General features: G+C 42.5%; 1 protein-coding gene across 3 annotated transcripts in view; it reads left to right on the top strand.

Annotated features, from left to right (window-relative positions):
• Window positions 1-19265, top strand: part of anos1b (anosmin 1b) — a 55629-nt gene that overhangs the window by 30141 nt on the left and 6223 nt on the right. The window contains exons 3-13 of one of the 3 annotated variants that reach the window (XM_085387033.1): window positions 2131-2193; window positions 2831-3035; window positions 3310-3494; window positions 5236-5365; window positions 8953-9040; window positions 9568-9811; window positions 14428-14566; window positions 15729-15983; window positions 16364-16458; window positions 16791-16959; window positions 17170-17402. In XM_085387033.1, the coding sequence (XP_085243159.1) occupies window positions 2131-2193; window positions 2831-3035; window positions 3310-3494; window positions 5236-5365; window positions 8953-9040; window positions 9568-9811; window positions 14428-14566; window positions 15729-15983; window positions 16364-16458; window positions 16791-16959; window positions 17170-17402 (1806 nt within the window). Of the gene's footprint in view, window positions 1-2130; window positions 2194-2827; window positions 3036-3309; window positions 3495-5235; window positions 5366-8952; window positions 9041-9567; window positions 9812-14427; window positions 14567-15728; window positions 15984-16363; window positions 16459-16790; window positions 16960-17169; window positions 17403-19265 lie in introns of all 3 variants that reach the window. The other 2 variants (XM_085387034.1, XM_085387032.1) reach the window with 2 other exon arrangements.

Below are 19265 nucleotides of genomic sequence, written 5' to 3'. Positions count from 1 at the left end.
AGCTCAGGAACGAAAAAGACACTCCTCTGTGCCAGAAAGAGTCGGTAATGGATTGTGCATGAATTACAGCAGATGTTGTCATATCTGCAGGTGTAGGTGTGTGGCAGGCAGTGTTATGGACCCAAAACGTAGGACTCAGCAACGCAGAACTGAACTAAAAATCACAGCGTCAATGCTGAAAAAACAGGCAACAAAAACAACAACATAACGTCACAAAACAAAATAAACTGACTCACTGACAGAGAGGGAAACCAAACAGTCGGAACCACTACTTACAATAAGGGAGTGACAATACAGTCCCGATCTGATGTTTAAGAACAATTGAAAAATGTCAGAAAATCCTATTTTGCATGGTTGGATCTTAACAAGGTTCCAAGTCGAGCTTCAACATGCAGCAAGAAGAAATGGGAGTGAGACAAAACATGTTTTTGAGCAATTTATTAAAAACAACTGTTAAACTGAAACAGGCTGATCTACAGCTGATCAACAGTTTAGGACCACTTGCCTTTAAAAGGTGAATCTGTGGATTCATTGTCCTTTTCTGTCAAGTAGTCACACTTTCATGATGGCAAAGGCAAAAACTTTCCCTTTTTTAAACGTGATCGGGTTGTTGAACTGCATGAGCAGGATCTCTCACAGCACGCCATCGCTGCTGAGGTGGGACGCCGTCAGATGGTCATTTGGAATTTCTTAAATGATCCTGAGGGTTATGGAACAAAAACTCAAGTGGAAGATGCAAAAAATGTCACCAGCACTGAGCCGAAGCATCCAATCGGCTGTCCGTCAAGACACTGGACGATCCTCGACCCAAATTAAGGCCGTTTCTGGTGCCGACTGCAGCCCCATAACCATCAGACGCATCTGAGACTGAAGGGCTTCAAAAACACAAAAATGTCTTCAAAGGCCTCGTCTCCTTGAACGCCACAGAACTGACCATTTGGACTTTGCAAGCGAGCACCAAGCATGGGACACTGAAAGGTGGAAGAAAGTTTTATTCTCTAACGAGAACAAATGTAACCTTGATGGTCCTGATGGTTTCCAACGTTACCAGCATGACAAGCAGATCCCACCTGAGATGTTTTCTACGCTCCACAGTGGAGGGGGCGCCATAATGATCTGGGGTGCTTTTTCCTTCAGTGGAACAACGGAGCTTCAGGAGGTGCAGGGGCTTCAAACGGCAGCTGGCTGTGTCCAGATGTTGCAAAGAGCATCCCTCATGACTGAGGGCCCTCATCTTTGTGGTAACGACTGGGTTATTCAACAGGACAACACTACAGTAAATATCGCCATAAAGGACAAGGCACTTCTTCCAGGAGAGTAACATCACTCTTTTGGACCATCCTGCATGTTCCCCTGATATAAATCCAATTGAGAACCTTTGGGGATGGATGGCAAGGGAAGTTTACAGAAATGGACAACAGTTCCAGACAGTAGACGCCCTTCCCCTTTCTTCTTGTTGCATATTGAAGCTCTACTTGGAACCTTGTTAAGATCCAACCATGCAAAACGATGCATTTTTTGCCATTTTAAACTTTTGATTGAGACTACATATACACACAAAGGATAACGAACGGGAACGGGTCACAGGTGGGAACACAGCTGACACTAATCAGATTGACGCACGAGTTAGAGACTATGAAACTAACAACAAGATGGAGACATGCAAACTTGACACGAGGACTGGGAGACACAAAACACGAGGGGATAAGAGATAAACAGATACGAAGACAAGAGTGACTAAACATGAAACGTGGAACACGGGGGAGGCGGAAAAAGAAACATAAAGGCTGGATGACAAAACCAAGATCAGAATATACAAATACTACACAATGCAGAGACACAACAATAAGAACCAAAACCAGGAACGTCAGCTGAACTTTAGAATATTAAATAAACCAGAATCAAATGGTCCAAATACATAAACCCTGCATCACGGAAACATTACAGATGTTTAATTTGAATCTTTACAGGTGTTAGCAGGTTCGATTTGGATGGAGCCTCCAGCTTTTGTGCTGAGCAGGAATCTACATGAATGTGCTAAAATGCTGAAATGTGCCTCGTGCATATTTTCTTATTTTATTAATTTTTTGTTTTTTTCTGTTTTCTTCCTTTGTGTTGGGTTATGTGTAGTGCCTTCAGCCATGCAAAGAACTGTGGGAAACCAGGAAGGTGGCATCTCCAAAGTCTTGCGAGGTAAGACGGAAACAGTGCGTGGCGTTTTTGTGCTCTTGTGCAAGTCTCGGCAGCCTCGGTGGCATTGTCGTTCTTTGCAGACGCACGCTTTTGTTGGCACCACAAAGCTGTTTTGACCTTGTGCAATAAATGAGCGTTTGTGTGTGTTTTTATAAAGCTTTGTGCACTTCTAGTATACATAGGACACTGTGCAACAGTTTTATGTGCATTTTGTGTGAGTGTGTGTGGCCTGTTTATTTGTAAAGCCGGTTTCTGTGGCTTTCTGAGAGATTAGTTTTTCATCACAATAGCTGAAGCGTGTTACTCGCGGGATGGCTGATTGGCTCGCTGGTTATGAACACAGGGTAATTCAGAGCTATTAGTGAAAGCTTGTGTTTACATTTTCCTGATCTACAGCTGTCTGCACAAACAGAGAAATGCGCACATGCACGCACACGCATGCACACGCATGCACAAGCACACACATGTAGCTTTTTGGACCAGCCTTTAAACAGACAGTAGGAGTATACCACAGGAAGCGCTTTCACCCTTACTGTGTGTTTTTGTGGCCTCGTGTGTGTTCCTATACACTGTGTGTTATTTCTGTGATGTGTCAACTGTAATAATAATTACACCCACCGTGCTTTACTCTCAGAAGCAGACAGAGTGTGTGACAAGCAGGGAGTTTCTGGCCTCGTTAAGGTCATCTCGTCAGGGAGACTGCCCTCCGCCTCAGCGAGCCACAGGATTTGCCGCGGCCTGCGTGGAGAGCTGCTCGTCAGACCAGCACTGCCCCTCCCCCAGGAAGTGCTGCTCCAATAGCTGTGGACATACTTGCCAAGCCCCAGCCAATCTGTACAAAGGTAAAGGCAACTTTTGGAGTTTGTGTGAAGCATAATGTGGTAGCTGTTACTGATCGTCCTATCAAGTGGTTTTGATAGATAGACTGTAAATGAGTAATTAGACCCCAGACTTAATAAGGCAAAATGCATCATAGTGTGTGTCTAAGTCGTCCCGGGAACTCCCATAACTGTCCAAATGTTTCTGTGTCATCTAATTGTAATGTCAGTATGTTACTAGTCAAGTGAGTTATACTGATATGTAACAACTAGCTTGTAACCTGGTCTGTCCTCGCAGGTGTCCCTCTGAAGCCTCGAAGAGACATTAGCTTTTTGGAGGACTCGGAGGGTCGTGTGAAGGTGATGTGGGTGTCGAAGTTCAATGTCAGCGTGGAGCCCGTCGTTTACATACTCCAGTCCCGCTGGAACATCGGCATTCACCCCAGTGAAGACCACGCCTCTCCATGGGCTACTGTAGCCATGGTAAATGGTTAATAGTCACTTTCCATGTGCTAATTAAGTAGTGAGAAAAACTGATATTTACATAACAATTAAGAAGTAAACTTATCATAGACTAAGGAGGGGACTTGTCCTAATAATAGCCTTATGTTTGTGTCTGTTATTGGGGGTTGTTACATGATGTGATGATTATTGATGATTATTTGGGACAGTTGTAGAGTCATTCGGCTGTGAAACTGGCTCCCTGTGCCTTTAAAAGTGGAGCCGCCCCACAAAGTTTGTAACATATCTTTACCTCATAACTCTCAATTTGCCTTGAATGATGAAACTTCTCAGCTATGGAGATGGATGTTAGACTTAGTTTCCACCTCATCAGTCTGCTGCCTTGCTGTCTAAACCTCTCCACCCCAGTCAGTCTCCCATTCTGCCAGGGTAAACGCTGTGTGTGTGTGTGTGTGTGTGTGTGTGTGTGTGTGTGTGTGTGTGTGTGTGTGTGTGTGTGTGTGTGTGTGCGCGTCTGTGTGTGTGCGTCTGTGTGTGTGCGTCTGTGTGTGCGCGTCTGTGTGTGTGCGTCTGTGTGTGTGCGTCTGTGTGAGGTTAGGTAAATAAGCAGAGCTTAAAAAGGAACCACAGGCAGCCACAGTCATTCCACCGGCTGACTCTGAATGACTGAATGCTCATTATGGACTTAAATAGATGGCAGCTCGTGTCTGTGTGTGTGTGTGTGTGTGTGTGTGTGCGACTGTGGATGAGTAGATTTGAGCCGCAGCAGTCACATTTGCACTGTCAAGGAGACAAAACAAATTAATCTTTAAAGATTTTAACCATAGTTTGGATAAACCGTTTCATTTCAACACTATCAGAGGAATTCCAGCCTGACAGTGTTTATCTGACATCATCTGACAGGATGTACAACTTTGTTTTTGCAGCTGAACACTCAAAAATCCTTCCTGAAAGAAGTCATTTTCTGCTTTTGATTAGAATCGTATTAGAGAGGTGTTTAGGAGGATGCAGTTTGTGTCGTGTCATTTAATTAGCCCACCTTAATTCATATAAATGAGAAGAACAACATCAGTCTGTCAGGGGTTAACCAAAGCTAACCAAAGGCCAACACGGGAATTTATCTTATCCAGGTAACATCGGCGTTATCGCTGGGGTCAAAGATACCTCACACAGCTGCAGACAAAGCAGCTGATTATCCTGATTGCCAGTGTTAGAGTGCGAGAACCCAGATAACAGGAGGATACCCGGGGTATGCTGAATTCATATTACAGGGCCCAGCTGCCCATGCATGCAGTTGCAAGAGACCCACCGCTCTTTTTAAAACTTATGAGTGTTAAACTAGTTCAGTGAATATTCTCTTTTTTAAACAAAAGCCTATTTTTCAAGATTTAAAGGTCTGTAATAGTGAGTGTTTTAAAAAATAGTTTTAAATGATTCCTCTAACTCGCACAGACACTAGGAGTAAAGAAAAAGATCAATCAATATTAGCCTTGACTGTTTTTCCTCTGAAAATGATCCCCTCTGTATGTTTGCCTGTCTGACTCCATGATGTTGGGGATCAGAGCTCTGTGGGGATCATATCGTCACTTGCAGAACTCATATAGTCCTCATGCCTCTTGATGTATTTCTTGGTCTGTTGTTATGCTGCAGAATGATTTTGGAGCCAATCTGATATCTTCCTGGTGAGGTGTAAGCACTGCCCTGTATGTCTTAAAATATAAAAACCTAGCCTGCGTATTGTGCCATGCGTTTGTGTGTTTAGACACTCTCTGAAGATGCGATTCTGTCAGATCTGAGACCTCAGCGTTGGTACCAGTTTAGAGTGGCAGCCATCAACAGCCACGGCAGCAGAGGTTTCACCACACCCAGCAAACACTACATCTCCAGTAAAGGTAAGCACACATACTTCGTTTTTTATGAGCGTCTCAAAGTGAGTGATGATGCCTCTGCATGTTGCCATAAGCTAGCGGTGAATTTTGATATTCTGTCATGAGACACTGAGCAAAACACAGATCCTTGCACTCATTTTTTGTCATTTTATGAGAGATATTACACATCCCGCAGGAGGAGTCAGAAAGTCAGGATGTTTTCCTTCCTCTCCCTTTCTGTGCTCTTTCTGTCGTTCACGCAGAGTTGATGGATAAGGTAAAAAACTGTCAGGCAGTCTATAAAACACAAGCAGGAAACCGAAATGTACACAAGTGTGCACACATGCATGCATTTACACAAAGCGTAAGGACTCGCTCCGTTGGTTTGATGCCAGAGTGAAGTCCCTGATGTAGGTCTGAGAGACTGGGTGAAAGTGAGAGTAAGACAAGCGCACACACACACACGAACGCACACACTGTAGGAGGTATTAGCTGTAATGCTTAGCAGACTTAGGTCATACTGGTATTTTGCCAGGATTGGCTAGTGATATGAATTCACTGCCAGGATTGGCTAGAGCATGTTTGAATGTGAATAATGACTTCAGGTTGGACGGAGCTGTGGAAAAAGGTTCTTTATCAGTTGAACACTTAAGGGAGATTATGAAGAGCAGTGTGAGATAGCATTTTCCACCTCTCAGACGAAATTTTTATAAACATTTCAACCTGTGCCGTGGCAAGCAGAGTGCAGGGTTTGTAAGCGGGGTTGTAGCTGGGCTTTACAGAAGATATTTGCAGGTAGAACTGTGATAAAAGGCAAGTTCACGTATCGCTTTGTGGACACGACGAGCGAATCGCTGAGCGTGTGCAATAAATGCGAGAGAATGTGGATTTCATCAAATGCAGACGGGTCGATAATAAGATGCCCAATAATGTTAAGTTAAAAACGATTTTATTTCCTGCACTCTGCTCAAATTGTCCGCACTCTGAAACCGAAAAGGAGAGGAAACTTTCCAACAGGATATTGGATCGACTGGTGCTGAGATTTGTGAGGTCGGCCCCTCTACGACCCAGAAACACCTCTTTGCAAAGGTGTTGCAGAAGCTTAACACCAGCTGAACTCTGCTGCTGGCAGCCAGCTAAACAGGCTTAGCGTACTGCTTAGTGTTTTATGAGGGCGTTATATTTGGGACTATTTGCTGGGAAGAGTAGCTTCCTGAATTCTCTGTAGATGGCTTACTTTTGTATGAAATGACCTTCAGAGGTGCTAATTGTTTGTTTTTTTTTGGTAAATCAGACAGAACCAGGTTAGCTTTTCAAGCTAGATTTATGCTCTGCTAAGTTAACTGGCTTTAAGAAGTTACTCCTCTAAGTCACCATCACATGGTGTAGTTTACAGACATGGTATTAATGCAAAGCAAACCTAACAGGCTGTTTCCTACAGAAAAAGTAATTAAATAAGGGTGATCAGTCTTCAAAATCCATATCTGTGCAAGCAAGAGGCAATAGCTCAGTGTCGAAATGTTGAGTTCTTCTTCTGTGACACGGTGTGTGTTTGTGAGTGTATTTTGAGAACCAGGGTTAAAGGTTAGAGCCACACTTGAACATTTCAAATACCATCAGATGGCAGCCAGAGTCTTGTTTCTACCTCATTAGTCTGATTAGTCAGAGGTTGGAGGTCAGGGGTCACAAATCCGGAAGCTGGCAGATGTTAAGAGGGTTATGCTTTCTGCACGGTGACCTGACGCTAACCAGAGTGAAACTTGGAAACCGCTTTACATCTTGTTAAAATGTTGGTGTTACGTGGGACCTGCCAGTAGTAATCACGAAGGGATATTTGGATCAGAAAAGTAATCTTGGTGTCTTCACTTTATGACATAAAACATTAGTTCATTGAGAGTGATGGGAAAAGCCCTCAGAGAAGAACATGTTTTGATTCTCATCTGGCAATTACTGCTGGCACTGAGATGTAACACAAAACACCACGTATGCATACACACAAGCAGTCCTGGTCATGGAGTTTCCAGTGTTTTGCCCCAACTTTGATCTTTGCATTTAGGTCAGCCAAGCACAGCCTGGGGCTGTGGGAGGCCTGCCATGGGGGATGTAGTTCTAATCAGATGCATTTTGTAGTTTTAATCAAATACAGGATCAGGGATTTTGGGCTCTAATGAGATACAGAGTCACTGTTGAAAGACTCATACGGTTACCAGCAGTGATGGCCTTTGGTCTGTGTTGTGGCAGCTACTGAAAAGGACGTTAGGTTTCTCCAGTATCACCCACCTTTGATGCTTTAAATCTAATTGGCTCTGTAGACTTGAATCAAACCAAGAGGAAATGTGCTTTTAGCCCCGAGAAAAAGAAAGTCAAGCTGGTAAAAGGTCTTTGTTGCAAAGGACTCACTCCTCTCCTCTTCCCTTTTGTTGATATCAAAAGTTTGGCAGAATTTAAATTGCAAAAGTGTCAACTTTAGACACAAATTACACAAAGAAATTAACAGGTTTTAACACCCAGCAACAAAAATTAAGCCTTTAGCTTGTACTGTGCTATTTTTCCTTTTTTTGCCAAAGAGAAAACACAATGTGCAATGTTACCTTTTTTAACATTAATTTGGTGTTAAATAAAAATCACAGTTTGTCTTTTTGGATGTTCCACTGTCCAAATTTGATGTCTGGAAACATAAAACTTCAAGGGCTGTGAGTGAAACGAAGCAAGAGATAGATTGTGTGCAGTAGTTAAACTTTAACAGTTAATATAGAAAAATGAAAACAAATTTATAGATTCTGGGGTTTTAATCAGAAGAAAAAAAATTAAATTTTATGATTTTTTTTTAGACAATTAATAGTTGTAAAAAAGAAATACATGAACAAATATAGAATTTTTTTAAGGTGTCCTATGGGAATCTTTAAATAAACTAATGTCTTTTTAATAAGAGCTAAAGGATTTTGGTTAAGAAAACAAAAGGTCCTTTGAGTAATCTGACATTATTTTATGTAATTCTACTTAAATAGTAACATGTTAAGTCAGTGACAGTGTTAACCAAGGTGTTGTGTCCATAGCAGTCTATTGTTGCTGAAGAACAGGCAGGCTTCAGCAAAACCCCTACAGAAAAAAACCCTATGAGCAGCACTTTGGCGACAGTGGGAAGGAAAAACTCCCTTTTAACGGGAAGAAACCTCTGGCAGAACCAGGCTCAGGGAGGGGCGGGGCCATCTGCTGTGATTGGCTGGGGGGACCACTAACATTGTTTGAGTCATCAAACGACTGGATGACAAGCCCACAGGCGCCGTTCTCATGAATGGAAACACAGGCAGCTGGTTTGGTCCTACAGCTGAACTCCCCCTGGATTATCTGCTCTCACCCACCCTCTCTTACACACACCAGGAGAGAGCTGACAAGGTAGGCAGAGAAAGAGATGGGAGGACAACATCCAAGAGTGGACAGGCAGAGTCCCAGAGAGCTGTGGAGGACAGAGAGAACTGGAGAAGGGTGATGGCCTTGTCTTCACTGGGACCCCAGCGACTTCAGCAGAGGTCAGGGGTCAAGTGAAGTGAAAGAAAAAAGAACTGCAACATTGCCTAACTATATGTTTTTCTTTCTGTGTCTCTATGCAGACCCTTCGCCCCCAGAACCGCCCACGAATGTCAGAGTGAGCAACCAGACACTGAATAGGACACAATCAGCGTCCCAGTTCACAGAAAGGTATCTAAAAAGCTATGTCAGTGAAGGATTATCAGATGCATCATTTTATATATAATCTTTAAAATACATCTATTTACCATTGCAGCTGGGAAATCAGTCATAAACTGTGGTCAGCCCTATAAAACACGTCTTCTGTTGTGTGATTGTGTATATGAGCTGAAATTACAGTTTGCCCTTGTTCAATTACATCCTTCGGTGTCTTCTCTATTTTTCATTCTGCAAAACAAGGTCATTTAAAGTTCAGACCATGGCTTGGATCAACAGCGATATTCCAATAACATTTAATAACAGAGGTGATGACTTAAATTGTAGCTTCTGTTCAGCATGATATAAAGTGTCTGAGCCTCGTCTATACATACAGGGAGTAAATAGAGATTAGATAGAGATTGTAAACCCGATGCTGAAAGCAGCTGACAAACAAGCAGAGAATCATTTTCACTGTTAGGGAAGCGCTGCACTTTTTGCTTCTTCCTTAATGGGACTGTTTACACTTACGCCGTAACGTTGCATAAATTTTGCCTCCTAAGGTCGATGGAGAGTGGCGTCACAGTGGCGGTCTTATTACGCTGGGAGCCCCCCAAGGAAGGAGACCTCCCTGTGCACAACTACCGAATCACCTGGATGTCTCGCCATACGCACGCAGCACAAAAACACAAACACACGCTGCAAGCGCACACGCATACAGTAGCCAGTAACACGCACGCACGACCTGCACAGTCACGCACACCAGCACAGGGTAGGAAGGAGAGCAACAGCAGAGTGACTCAGGGGGTAAGTCAACTTTCTACAAGCTTAATTATACCAAATAAAAAATGTGGTCATTTATCTTGTTTCTTTGCTTAGAATATTTCAAGAACATAAACATATATTAAGTGGACGTTGAAACGTTTCAGTTTCAATTTTCATGATGTTTCAAGATATATCTGTTTTCTTAAGGCTCTGAAAAAGGTGAAAAAGAAAGTGCACTCTTTCAAATATAACGTTTCACATTTCATAATAAGGTAAATCCAACCTCAGCAGTATGTAGGTACTTACTGTCTTAACAGAAACTGAGAGCACTCAGGTGCTGCTATTCAATTCAGTTCAACTCATTTTTATTTTTATTTATACACTGGCAAATCACAACAACAGTTGCCTTTATATTGTAAGGTAAAGACCCTACAGTTATACAAAGAAAACAGAGAAAACACCAACAATTAGATTAAATCGTGGGCCATCGTGGCTCAAGAGTTGGCAGTTCGTCTTGTAATCAGAAGGTTGCCGGTTCGATCCCCGGCTCCGACAGTCTTGGTCGTTGTGTGCTTGGGCAAGACACTTCCCCCGTTGCCTACTGGTGGAGGTCAGAGGGCCCGGTGGCGCCAGTGTCCGGCAGCCTCGCCTCTGTCAGTGCGCCCCAGGGTGGCTGTGGCTACAATGTAGCTGCCATCACCAGTGTGTGAATGTGTGAATGTAGTGTAAAGTGCTTTGGGGTCCATAGGGACTGAGTAAAGCGCTATACAAATACAGGCAATTTACCATTTTAAACCCCTGTGACCAAGCTTTTTGGTGACAGTGGGAAGGAAAAACTCCCTTTTAACAGGAAGAAACCTCCAGCAGGGAGGGGCAGCAATCTGCCACGACCTGTTGGGGTGAGGGGGGGGAAGACAGGACAAAGGCACACTGTGGAAGAGAGCCAGAGATGCTAATAAAATACGCTTGATTAACTAATCATCAGCATGAGTGAGCACCTCTGTGAAAGCAGAAGTCTGTTAGTTTGGAGCATTCAGGTGTGTGTTAACACAATGCCAAAGAGGAAAGAAAAGCCATGATCTTAGAGAAGTGATGGTTGGAACAAGGGCTATAAGGTCATTTCCAAACAATTGAAAGTCCATTTCTCTACAGTGAGAAAGATTATTCACAAGACAAAAACATTCAAGATAGCTGCCAGTGTTCCCATGAATAGACACTTACGTCCCAGCAAAATCACTCCAAGGTCAGAGTGTGCAGTGTTCACAGGAACTACAAACCCTACATGTCAGACTATACACGTCTAAGTTGACATGTTAAATGTTAAAGTTCATGGCAATGCAATTAGAAAAAGACTGAACATGTGTAGCTTGTTTGGAAGTGCTATCAGGAAAAGGCTGCAAGCTTAGGGTTGCAAAATTGCATCGGAACAAATCCCAAGACTTCAGGAACGATGCCGTTTGGACAGACAAGACAAAAATGGAAAAGTTTGTCTGCGATACATTGCACCATTTTTAGCAAAAACCGAACACAGCATGTGGGCACAAACGCCTCATACCAACTGTCAAGCAGGTTGGTGGAGGGGTGACGATTTAGGCTTGTTGTGCAGCCACAGGACTTGGGCCCCTCACAGTCATTAAGTTGACCATGAACTCCTCTGTACACAAAAATATTCTCAAGTCAGATTTGCCTGACAGCTAAAACTTGGCCTAAAGTGGGTCATGGAACAAGACAGTGACACCATATTGGCCACGATAGATTTGCTGAAAAAAAAGAGTGGAATGTTGCAATGGCTTAGTCAAAGTCTAGACCTTATTGAAGTTCGGTGACGGGACCTTAAGACAGTTATGCATAAACAAATGGCTGCATTTCATTCATCTGCAATAACAGATGGATGGGACTTTCTTTTCTGCAAAGTTGGCTTTGTAAGTAAGAAAATTGTAAAATCAGTTAATAAGATCAATATTCTATTTTCACTACCTCAAACTCCTATTTATTGTGTATCATGTGAGCAACCACCTTTCAGTACAGTGTCATTAACCAGTGGCAGCAGATGGCCCCGCCCCTCCCTGAGCCTGGTGCTGCCGGAGGTTTCTTCCTGCTAAAAGGGAGTTTTTCCTTCCCACTGTCGCCAAAGTGCTTGCTCATAGAGGGTCATATGATTGCTGGGTTTTTCTCTGTATGTATTATTGTAGGATCTACCTTACAGTATAAAGCGCCTTGAGGCAACTGTTGTTGTGATTTGGTGCTATATAAATAAAATTGAATTGAATAGGAATAAGATGTAGGACATATATTATATATTTCCTGTGAAGTATAACAGCGCACAATAACACCACATACCCTGAATACACAAGCGGTGTAGCTGCACACGAGAGGTTTTATTATGCCTGTAAAGACACGCACCTTACACACACACACACACACACACACACACACACACACACACACACACACACACACACACACACACACACACACAGGTTTTCATATATTTGTGGGGACATCTAATTGATATAATGCTTTCCCTAGCCCCTTGTCCAACCCAAAAATGAATGCCTAACCCTAACCCTTACCCTAAACCTATCCATAACCTAATTGTAACCCTTTCACTAAAACCGCATTGTGAGTCTCTACCTCAGGTGAGGTAATGCACAAATTTCCCCGCCGTGGGATCAGTAAAGTCTTAGCTTAAAAATGCCTTCAAACTTGTGGGGACCAGGATTTTGTCCCCATAAGGACTGTTGGTCCCCACAAGTGTAGTAAACGTTGTTTATTTGGTCCCCACAATAATATGTAAACACGTAAACACACACACACACGGTCCTCGTTGTGATTGCTATGGTGGTTTTACAGGCCTGTGCAGTAAAATCTTAAACACTTAAACTTAAACAGGATTTGATTCAGCTACTGTGCTGGAGTAGCAAACTTTGACAACTCATAAAAACCCATTATGTACTCCGCATGTCTGAGGTGTAGCGTTACAAACATTAACAGGACTTTGAATCATCCTTCAAATGACACAGTGTGCATCTTAATTCAAGATGTGGATTCAAATAATGAGCCATTAAAAAAAAACATGCTCTTCTTTATCTTTGTTAAATATGTTTGTGAAACGTTTCCACCAAAATTGATAAAGCTCCAATGTATAGATGCTAAAAACGATCTGTACTCATGTGGTGCAAGAATGAAATGCAAAGAATGATGGGATATGAAGTCAGTTTACAAAGTAACACATTGCTGTTTTGTTGCTTAATTCAGTGACTTCTAACTTGTGAAAGATTTTTTAAAATGTACTGTTTAAATTATATTTAATGCAGCCGTAATACTTAAAGGGGAGGATTTTCTTATCCTGATTATAGGAATGATGATGATGATGATGATGAAATACGCTTATGATGCAGTTAAGTCCAGTCAGCAGTACCAAAATACCCATAATCACAGTAAATAACACAGATATTACAGCTTTGACGTAACAGGTATGGTAGCCTGTGCACTGACTGAACATTTTTTCCTCCAAATGGTAAACACAATCAAAGTACTTGTACGAGACTCTTCAGCTTTAGATGCTCTTTTTGAAGTACGATGTTAACATTTACTTCAGACAAAAAGCTCAAGCATAAACATCAAAGTGCGGCACACTCATATGGACGTAGCTATGCTAAATAGTGATGGCGATCCCAGACTGATCCTGGTGGAGCCATTTATCTGTAGTCTGGTCCTCTGTTCTGCTTGGCTGGGAGGTCTGGAATTTAAATGAGCCCCCCCTAACTAGTGTTTCCTACTTGCAGCTGCATCTACAAACACACACACATACACACAAATCAGGTAGGTAATACCCAGAACAACATAGCTAACATAGCTATGTTGTGTGAAACTTTTCATATCACAGAAAGCAGTCTGCGAGCACAATATGTTGTATTCCCAGGATTGGGATAAAACACATATCCTGTCAATCAGGAATTTCTGCAGGAGTGGAGAAAGCTAGCATTTAAGCCTCGTGGTAAAGTGGGGAATTCAGAGGAAGCACTCGAATGTGAAAAAAACCTCTGCTGTATCAGTGCTTTTAAATATATAGTTCATTGCTTTCTTACATGTAATGTCGACTGACATTATCCCAAACGTCTCTCGCTCTATCCGCTACACAAACGACACACGTAGACACACACACACACACAGCTGTACAAGGCATATGTTTTGTCTATCTCGAAGGTAATGGAAATCCTTTTACCCCACTTTGTGTGCAGGAAGCACACACACACACAGATTTATCATGCGATCATCTCTTTGTTGTGACTAGTACCAGTCCACGCAGACAAACAGACCTGATTGACTGAGAGCCTGTTAACGAGCTGTCAGTCAAACAGCAGGCTAATGCAGAACAGGCCTGGACTGTCAGTCCTGCGGAGGGACGATGGAGACAACTGGGGTTTCTATGGCGATGATGCTGACGACGTATCAAAGTTAGCAGGTTTTCATGGACCTCGTCTGCAGCAGACGTATCATTAGTGTTTTTGTCACTCTTTACGTGATCCCTGTCCAGATTTAGCTAGTAAATCTGCATCAGTACAGACTGATAAATTGCTAATGTGTTGGACTACACATGCAAAAAAAAGACAAATTCCATCTCTATAATCATTCTTTCTATTCCTGTCTTTTAGGCGCAGTGTGAAGTGTGGCTGCACGGTCTACCGCCTGCGACTTCCTACTTGCTCTCTGTCCAGACGGTGGCCTACTGGGGTCAGAAGAGACTGAAGAGTCCTAGAGCGCAGCTTGTCTTCACTACCATCCCTCATGCAGGTAATGAAAGCAGCTGTCCTGTGGGGCCAGGTGATTTGACTTTACAGTTAAAATGCCAAGTATATTTCTTCAATGCAAAAAGAGTAAAATTGCACAGCGGGGTGGGGTTATGTGCAAGCGCCATCCTGGAGCCTCCAACTGTCAGCAAGAAAGCATATTTCCCAAAACGTCTGAAGCATTCATTGAATTTCAGTCAAGTATAAATGTGCTTTTTTTGTGGTGGGACTTGAGTGTGTGAGAGTGCATGGCAGCACCACTGCTTCTCACAGCTGTAGTTCATTTTCAGTAATTATTTCTAGGTGTAAATGTTTGTGCATTTGCATTACATGGTTTACCATAAATCCAAGCCATCTCTATCAACAGTTTGGATGATTACCATCGAGCCTTCAGTGGATTTTGGAGAGTTTTTGTCATGTGGAAATAAACATTGCAAATATAAGAGGTGCTAAATAAATGCAGCCTTCCTGGCCAAGTTTAAACTTTAGTGTTGTTGCGATTCAGCAAGAAAGCCAGCAATTATTAGTTACTTATTTTGAATATGTCATTGCTAGCTTGTCATGAAATTAGCAAATACTGCTTATGCAGCACAGTCTACAGAAGCTGTTTGTTAGCAGAGCCATACGTTATTGAGTTAATGATTTTCCTGTAAGTTCAGGGCTGCTTCGTTTGCTGACTCTCGACATATTCTGTCTACATACAGCTGCGCTGTTGAAACACAGAGTACAGTGGAAAGTTGGTGATGTTAATGGTCTTCCAGGCAACAGAGGTATTTATAGGTGACCTATCGGGTCAGCTCAGCAGAGGATTATAGCCAGCTGCAGCTCTATTACCAAACCACATACAACTTTATATGGAACATGCTGCCATTCATAATTTGGGAGTATTAATATTTTTACATAGTCTCTGCGTATTAGCTGTTTGCTCATCGCTAATGAGGGTCAGTTAGGCCAGATAAAGCCAAGGAGTGTTTCCGCTAGCTACCAGCTGCAGTCTCATTACCAGTTTATGATATTTCTGCCACAGTATAGGTTCCATGTGCTGTGTAACAGGTCTGTATACACAAAACATGCACATGGTCAATATGTAATCCACAGAGACACACAAAAGTAAAGTTTTACGCTGAGTTCTTTTCCTCCGTCTCTTTCTCCGTCCTCTCGACCAGACTCGACCAAAGGCGACGATTTCTCCAATGAGCTCCCCTCTTCTTCCTCTTCCTCTTCATCCTCCCTTCCCTCTTCTCTTTCGATCTCTTCTTTCTCTCCTTCTTCCTCTGACCTCCCAGTTTCCTCCTCTCTCCCTCACCCCGAAACCCCTCTGAGCCCCGTTGCCCTTGAAAACCTGCGGCTGGAGGTCGCCGCCCCTCATTACCATAACAACCAGCTCCAGGTGAAGGTGTTCTGGAAGTGGCCTCAGCATGGTGAGTGGGTCTAGAAACACTAAACAACTGAACAAACTCCTGGTAAGAATATAAAAACATTCAACTTGAATAAGTCAGTCGGCTCGAAGCTTTATTATGTGATAGATAATCCCACAGGTCCACTATAGTAACTCGAATTAGCGTAAGCCGAGCCTTCCCGCCCCTGACTTTTAAGGCTTAATCAATTTCAAATGCATGATTTTGGTTTTTGCACTCGATTCCACTCACTGAAATGTTGAAGTCACAGATGAAACAGCAGTTAGTTCTTCAAATCAAGCTGATAACAAGTTAAAAAAGTTGACAAAAGAAGCATTGACTTTCCTATATCATTCATTTTTACACAAAAAGTAAACGTATCTCTTTGGTCTTTTCACTAACAGTGAGACAGAGACACGCTGGCCCGTACATTTTGAGGTGGCGACCGCATACCTGCAGCACTAATGTGACAAGCATGGAGAGAACAACTACGGTGCAGGTATACGCACACGGGTGGGGGCTGATCTGTGCGTTTGTAACACTGTAAAGATGTGTTGTTATTCTGTAACTGCAACTATGTGTGTGTGCACGGATTAGACATCACATTTCATCACCATAACACAAATAAGTACATTTCTATGGTGCAGTACAGTTCAGTCTGTGTGTGTAGTTTCTGTCTCTAAGAAATACTCGATACACTTTTTATATTACAAGCTGCTTATGAGACACGTGTGGAGACAAGAATAGGGCTAAAATGTGTGTCAGTTTAAACTTTAACTATAAACATTTCCTTTTTTATCCTTAACTTGGCTTAATTTCCCCTCTCTCCAGGGCACTCATCACACCATCACAGGTTTGCTGTTTGCCTGTAAGTACCGGGTTGCTGTGGCGCTGAAAGCTGACCCACGGTCAGAGGCTGTTGCCTGGCTTACAACCCCGACTTGCTCCTCTGTCAGGGTCAGAGGAGGCAAAAGTTTGCTGTGCAACACTGAGAGTAGGGGTAACTATTTACAGATGTATTCGTGGTGTTCACTAATCCTTTTTTTAAATACCTTTTTGATGATCAGTTTGAATACAAGCACTGAAAAACCAAAACATTCAAGTAGTTTTGCTAAACAGCCTTTTTTGCATTTAAGTAGTTGAATCAAACTCCTTAATTTAACCTGGTTTTAAATCATTCAGATAATGTTTTGGCTTTCCTTTGCATCAGAGCGCCTCCTGTCAGGCAGAAAGGTAGTACTGCGTCCAGAACGACTGACCGCAGACTTCCAACAGGTCAACGGTACTCTGCTCGCCACCTTTCGTTGGAGGTTGTCCCAGCACGCGCTTCACCCGACAGCTGTCGAGGGTTTCCAGTTTACCTGGACGCTTCAGTCAGAGGTTGCGGGGAAAGCCGATGGACTGGAAGACACGCTCATCTCCCAGACACAGACTATCGCACCGGTGAGACAAAGCGAAAGCGTAGATCGTCACAGCTAAAATGACTAGAGACGGTGTGTTTGTGTGTTTGTGTGAGTCAAAAAGGAGTTTCACGTCCTGTTTCTTTTTTGCCTTTGTCTTTTAGAGAATTAAGCTTCAGGGAGTCAAAGATGAAATGAACAAAAAAATAATCACTCAATAAAAAATATAATAAACATTACCAGACCTCAGAGCTTACTATTAAAAACCCATCAATGACACACATCGCTGATTGTAGTTTACTATTTTTTTAGTTGTGCTGCTAGAACATCACACAAATGCTTGAATCTCATGCTGATGCCACTACTAAAAAAGTTCAACAAAGACTGTTCTTTTTAAGGAAAATGAGATCTTTTAATGTCTCATCTGAGATGTTGTCCTTGTTTTATAGAAGTTTTATCGAATCTGTGATGTCTTTTTGTATCGTTGCCTGGTTTGGTAACCTGACGGTGAAGAATAAGAATCGGTTGGGACTTCTGGTAAAAACTGCTAGCAAAATTTCAGGGCGCTGGCAAGATGGACTTTTGGCCATTTACAATAGAAATGTGCTTAGAAAGGCTCATTCTATTATTAATTGTGTGAACCATCCACTTCACGGTGAGTTTGAGTTGTTGCCTTCCGGCCGCCGTTTTAGAGTACCTGTGAGGAAGCCTAAAAGACTCCAGGTCTCTTTTATCCCCACTGCATCTTGTCTCCTCAATGGCAAATAACTGTCCTAGGACTTTCTATCACTATTATTGTCATAATTATTTTATAGTATTGTTCTGTTTATTTATATCCTGCTGCTAAACTAATTTCCCCTTGTGGGACAATAAAGAAATTGAATTGAAATTGAATTGAATTGAAAGTAGTCCCCAACAAATGTTTAATTTACCTCTGTTGAAATATCCTGTGCTTAAAACTACAGTGCTTACCAAAGTGTGTATATATATATATATATATATATATATATATATATATATTAGGGGTGCAACGATATTCATATCGATATTGAACCGTTCGATACAGTGCTTTCGGTTCGGTACGCATATGTATCGAACAATACAACATTTGTAATTTATTTTATCAATTTTCCTTCTGACGATGCTGTCTGTGTTGAGCGCTCAGTGAATCTGTGTTCGACTACTCCGCCTAGGCTGCACTGTCGAGCGCAGATCCACTGAGCGCTCAACACAGACAGCATAGTCAGAAGGAAGAGCGCAGGGCAAGCTAGCGAGACAGAAGTTAAGCTCTGCTTGCAACAAGCAAATTGAACGTCATTCAGATCTGGCGTTTGGAATTATTTTGGTTTTCATGTGACGTATGACCCTGAAGGTAAGCGAGTCATGGACTAAAGTAAAACAGTATGTTGGATGTGCCACGCAATGCTCAATTACATGGGTGTGAACTAGTGTGCTAGCGCAGTTAGCTCGTTAACGTGTTGGCCGTCTAGCCCCATGCACGGAGCGATCGGCGGTAGCTCATTAACGGAGATTTGCCGTGTTGTGGTGTTAAGGTCATTTCAACGAGATTAACCTGAAAGCACTAGTGGGAACACAACGAATATGACTGCACATTTACGCCGACATCATCCTAGTGCAAAGACAAGTGGAAGCAGACAAAAAAAGCAAGCATGCTACTAACTTTAGCCGAGTCATTTAGACAGCTGTTAGCACATGATTCTCCTTATGCTGCTGAGAATATAGCCCAGAAGAAGCGGATAGTATAGCTTTTATTTTGGAAAGAGCCATTTCTCTGTAATAAACTCTCTTTTCCAAAGATGAGTGATTCCTCAATCAGATACAGGGCTTGCAATATCGCTAGCCCGACGTCCCGGAGCTAGCGATTTTTTCAGTCGGGCTACCAAAA

This window comes from Rhamphochromis longiceps, linkage group LG17 (assembly GCF_057381845.1).
Source record: "Rhamphochromis longiceps isolate RC_006_pf linkage group LG17, R_longiceps_female_GT1.1, whole genome shotgun sequence".
NCBI lineage: Eukaryota > Metazoa > Chordata > Actinopteri > Cichliformes > Cichlidae > Rhamphochromis > Rhamphochromis longiceps.
Note: the sequence above shows the minus strand (reverse complement) of the source record. Positions and strands in the feature narration are given on the sequence as shown.